The sequence below is a fragment of the Ixodes scapularis genome, unplaced genomic scaffold, assembly GCF_016920785.2.
Source record: "Ixodes scapularis isolate PalLabHiFi unplaced genomic scaffold, ASM1692078v2 ptg001538l_1__unscaffolded, whole genome shotgun sequence".
In the NCBI taxonomy this organism is placed as follows: Eukaryota; Metazoa; Arthropoda; class Arachnida; order Ixodida; family Ixodidae; genus Ixodes; species Ixodes scapularis.
This window is the reverse complement of record NW_024610161.1, coordinates 45,126-50,180: the sequence shown is the minus strand read 5'-3', so window position 1 is coordinate 50,180 and position 5,055 is coordinate 45,126. Positions and strand designations below refer to the sequence as shown.

The 5,055-nt window shown below is 49.5% G+C and overlaps 1 protein-coding gene across 4 annotated transcripts; it reads left to right on the top strand.

Moving 5' to 3' along the window:
- Positions 1-630: 630 nt before the first annotated feature.
- Positions 631-4,755, top strand: LOC115313654 (uncharacterized protein K02A2.6-like). Of its 4 annotated transcripts, none has more exons than XM_040205654.3 (4): positions 2,306-2,607; positions 3,238-3,428; positions 3,729-3,863; positions 3,998-4,085. In XM_040205654.3, exons 1-4 carry the CDS (start codon positions 2,343-2,345, stop codon positions 4,031-4,033), a joined length of 627 nt encoding a protein of 208 aa, XP_040061588.3. In that variant the 5' UTR covers positions 2,306-2,342; the 3' UTR covers positions 4,034-4,085. The 4 variants fall into 4 exon arrangements, with proteins under 4 accessions (XP_042144210.1, XP_040061588.3, XP_040061587.3 ...); XM_040205653.3 differs by having other exon boundaries at positions 3,729-3,867; positions 3,998-4,081; XM_042288276.1 differs by lacking the exon at positions 2,306-2,607 and adding an exon at positions 631-780 and having other exon boundaries at positions 3,729-4,755.
- Positions 4,756-5,055: the final 300 nt, after the last annotated feature.

Below are 5,055 nucleotides of genomic sequence, written 5' to 3'. Positions count from 1 at the left end.
AAAACCGTGAAATAGGAAAAAAGACCAAGAATCCACTGAAGCAAAGCATAACGACATATGAGGTCGACTCGTTCTTGTTGAAAGTAAGGTTTCGGCGCTTGAAGTAACCGACAACAGTTTTTATGAGAAGCAGGGTGTCACTGAAGCTCTGCGGAACGATAACGTTAATTAATAAGAGCGTCTTAATGGCCTGAAAAATCGTTCAAGACGTGATAACCTGATTATTTATGGTCTTCCCGATGTTGCGTCGTAAACATGCGAGGTAAGTGAAACAAAAGTTCGCGAGTTCATTTCCCGTTTCTTTGGGCTTCAGGTTCCTCCAGATTTTATTGATCGCGCACATTGCATCGGCTGCATTAAGCCGAACAGATGTCGCCCGGTAGTTATAAAGTTTTCTTCCTTTAAGGCCAAGGACAAAGTACTTTGTAGCGCAGCGTCACTAGCTGATACCAGATCAGCCTTGTCATCGTCAGCCTTGTCATCGGCACAGCAGCTGCGCCGCTAGGGCATACTGTATATAAGGGCTCACGGTGCGTGCAATAAACGTTGTTGAACTCGCTACTTGCGTACGAGCCACATGGTGTCAGAAGTGCTTTATCGCCCGAGCGCCGCGGATTAATGAAGCAGCCACCGAGCGACGGAAAGTAGGCGACAGCCACACCACCCGGACGATGGCGTCTCCGCAGCAGGCCATCGTGCTGCCCTGTACAACGCTGCTGCAGCCCCCAAAACCCCTGGACACGACGGGAGACCTGTGGCGGAACTGGACAACTTGGAAATGTGAGTTTCAACTGTTTTCTACGGCCACCCTGCTCAGCCATCAACCGAAAGAAGTCCAGGCGGCGACCTTGTTAATGATAATCGGGGAAGATGCAAGGAAATCGTTCAGTACATTTACGTTTGTAAACCAAGAGGGAAGGCAAGACGTGACGACTATCATTGAGAAGTTTGATAGCTTCTACAAGCCGGCTTCAAACCTAACTTACAACGAGTTTGTGTTTGGTACGAGGGACCAGAAAGATGGGGAACCTTTCAACGAATGGTTGACTGACATTCGTATTTTGGCAAACAACTGCGAGTTTAGGGATATTGAAGAACGTCTACTTAGAAGTAGAATCATTCTGGGCGTTCGGGACAAGAAACTTCAGCAAAAGCTCATATCCGACAACCCGTCCTACACCAAAGCGGTGGAAAGATGCAGAGCCTGGGAACAGGGCGAAGAACGGTGCAATACAATACAAAGCGGAGCAAAGGAACGCGAAAAAGAAATCAACTTAGTTCAAGAAATCGGATCATCGTGCCAAAAGTGTGGGTTTACGAAGCACAGAACTAAGGTTTGCCCCGCAGCCGGAAAGAAATGCAACAAGTGCGGAAGCCTTAATCACTTCGCTAAAGTTTGCAAGTCAGGGCGGAAAAGGGCCCCCGTACAGCAAGTACACGAGGTTGTGGCTAGCGATGACGAGACATACTTCTTGGAAGCACTAACTGTCGGTGCTGTATCTCGCGAGGATCTATGGACGGCTACGGTGACACTAGAAGGCGTTCCCGTTCATTGCAAAATAGATACCGGAGCCAATTGTTGTGTCATCTCCAGGGCCACACTAGGCCAAGTTACGACGAAGCCAACAGTAAAGTGCGACGTCACCCTAAACACGTTCTTCGGTCATGCAGAAAAGGCACCAGAAAGAATTTGCCTCGATATACGCAATCAAGACAAAAAATGTCACGCTGGGTTTTTTGTTGTACGCCAAGAGGTTCCAGTCACCTTGAGTGGCAGTGTAGCAGAACGCCTCGGACTGATTACTCGCGTTGCAGGTGTGAGCACCGCAGAGCTATACGGTGCAGCACGACCTTTTGAAGCAGTTTTTCAAGGGCTCGGCCAGCTGAAGGGTGTGGTCTACGATATGAAGCTACAACCAGGATCCAAGGGCACCGTCAAGGCAGCAAGACGAATACCTGTGGCTCTCCAGGATAGAGTCAAGGCAGAGTTGGACCGCATGGAAGCGGATCAAGTCGTCACGAAGGTAAACGAACCAACAGAATGGTCGAGTCACATGGTGGTCGTCGTAAAGAAAGATAAGGTCAGAATTTGCTTAGACCCATCTGATCTTAACAAACGTCTATTACGCGAACATTATCCCATGCCGACGCTAGAAGATGTAGCTCCACATCTGCACGGCGCCAAGTTTTTTTCGACATTGGATGCGTCATCGGGCTTTTGGCAAATAAAGTTGTCCGAGGCAAGTTCGCACATTTGTACCATGAGCACCCCTTATGGCAGATACAGGTTTCTGCGCATGCCGTTCGGAATTTCCACAGCCCCAGAAGTATTCCAGCGCGCAATGCACGGTGTCCTAGAAGGCCTAAAGAACGTAGCAGTCGTCATGGACGACATTTTAGTTTGGGGAACCACGATACAAGAACATGACGCGAACCTAAAAAACTTACTGGAACGCTGCGAGAGACACGATCTCAAGTTGAACCTAAAAAAGTGTCATTTTCTGCAGGACCAAGTACGGTACCTAGGTCACATTTTGACGACTGAAGGTCTGAGCCTAGACCCAGAACGAGTCGAGGACATCCTTGCTGTTCCGGAGCCCAGAGACCGTAAGGAATTACAAATATTTCTTGGCATGACGAACTTTGTCGCAAGATTCATACCAAATATGTCTGCCCTCTCAGCACCATTACGCGAGCTGTTGAAAAAAGATATCGCTTGGGTTTGGACTGAGCGCCAACAAAGCAGTTTTAAAACGCTCAGAGAGTCGCTTATCAAGGCGCCGGTACTTGCGTATTTTGAGCAAGGTAAACCAGTCACGTTGTCAGTGGACGCAAGCCAGACCGGCGTCGGGGCGGTGATTATTCAGAACGGACATCCTATCGCCTACTCATCACGCTCCCTCACCGAGACTCAGCAAAAATACGCTCAGATTGAAAAAGAGGCACTCGCTATAGTACACGGATGCAACAAGTTTAAAGATTATATTTTAGGGCACTCATCTGTGACTGTAGAGTCGGATCATAAGCCACTGGAAGCAATATTCAGGAAACCCCTTTGTGACTGCCCGCTCCGCCTACAAAGGATGAGGCTAGTGCTTCAGCGATACCCCATTACCGTGCAGTACAAGCCAGGGAAGGAACTTTTTCTAGCGGACGCGTTGTCAAGGTTCCCAACCAAAACTATGCTAAAAGACGAAAGCGACCAGTTTCAAGTCAACATTGTTTCTACGCTATCAGTTTCAGATGCACGGCTCCACGACATCCTCCAGGCGACAGAAAACGACGCGGCTTTCATCCAGCTCCGAGAGTATGCATCAGCATCCTGGCCAGCTGAGAAACGAGACGTCCCGGAGGAACTTCGAACGTACTGGAACTACAGAGACGAGATGCACGTGGAAGATGGGCTGGTCTTCAGGAGTAACAAAGTGGTAATTCCAAAAGCCAAGAGGACGGATATTTTGGAACTTTTGCATGCCGCACACGGGGGTGAAGCAAAAATGAAGATGCGCGCCCGAGAAGTGATGTATTGGCCGACCATGTCATGCGACATTGAAGCTCTTGCAAAGTCATGTGGGGTCTGCACGAAGCATAAGCCCAGAAACGCAAGATTACCATTACTGAGCCATGAACTACCCAACCTACCATGGCAGCTGGTGGGGCTAGACTTGTTCTACCACAACAATCGGACTTTTTTGATAATTGTTGACTTCTACTCTTTCTTTTTCGAGATCAAGGAACTGCGACAGTCCACGGCATCTTCAGTGGTATCCGCCTGTGCAGAAGTCTTCGCTACTCATGGGATACCAGCCAAGTTGTGCAGTGACAATGGGCCCCCCTTCAATAGTTACAACTTCAAGGACTTTGTGAGTAAGTTTCGAATCATTCACGTCACGTCAAGCCCTCACCACCCTCGCTCCAACGGAATGGCTGAACGAGCCGTACAGGAGGCAAAGAAACTGCTAACGAGGTGCTCCTACGATACCCTCGACTTCTGCAGCGCCCTCCTGGAATGGCGCAACAGCCCAAGGGATAACCTGCTCAAGTCACCAGTACAGAGGCTAATGGGTCGTCAGACACGCACACTGCTTCCGGTTCCCGACTGCTGCCTGGAACCAGCCATCGTACCGCCCAAAGAGGTGCACAAACGACTACAAGAGATCCGCAGCAAGCAGCGGACCTTCTACAACAGAACAAAGGCCCTTCCAGAACTACAAGATGGTCAGCAAGTGTCTGCATTTGACACCATTTCACACACGTGGTCTCCGGCAGTCGTCATGAGGCGTGCGGGGCCTCCGCGCTCCTTTGTGATCGAAACTGGTGACGGACGTGTGCTACGCAGAACGAGAGAGCACCTGCGCGTGCTGCCGCCTCGGCAACAGCAACTTGTCACCACTGCGGCTGCTGAATCCACTGGCCGCCAGGTGAGGGAAGAACCCTCAACGGGAGCCCCACCATCACAAGACCCTCCGACCCAGGAGCTCAGGAGGAGTTCAAGACAACGGCGGAGCCCCGTCAGATACCCAAGACCAGAACTTTAAGCGTGATCCTGCAAGCGTACTATTTTCTATTCCTTAATTTTTTGTATATTGTTTTTCTCTTGGTTGTTTTGTTTTGTTTGAAAGAGGGAAGATGTAGCGCAGCGTCACTAGCTGATACCAGATCAGCCTTGTCATCGTCAGCCTTGTCATCGGCACAGCAGCTGCGCCGCTAGGGCATACTGTATATAAGGGCTCACGGTGCGTGCAATAAACGTTGTTGAACTCGCTACTTGCGTACGAGCCACATACTTTACTCGCGACTAAAACTGAAAGGAAGCACGACGTAAAGCCACGAATTGCCGGTATCAGCTCCGGTATAACAAACCGCATGTCAACAAAATGTGCTAAATGTACAACGCGACTACTGATGCGGTTTTTGAGCTTGGTCTCGCACCTGATATGCGCGCGAGAGATAGCACAGGCCTAGGAACTGTTTCAACTAACCGTTCTGATAAAAGCAAACATTCTTCACTACTTTTTAGTAATATAAGGAGTATTTTGTGTCCTAGGGATGACT

Excerpts from the sequence above, each read along its gene's own strand:
- LOC115313654 (XM_040499185.2), top strand. The coding sequence starts at position 2,343 with ATGCACGGTGTCCTAGAAGGCCTAAAGAACGTAGCAGTCGTCATGGAC. Across the intron at positions 2,608-3,237 it reads TGTTCCGGAGCCCAGAGACC|TTTCAGATGCACGGCTCCAC; the intron begins GTAAGGAATTAC and ends CTACGCTATCAG. Across the intron at positions 3,429-3,728 it reads TCTTCAGGAGTAACAAAGTG|ATCAAGGAACTGCGACAGTC; the intron begins GTAATTCCAAAA and ends TTCTTTTTCGAG.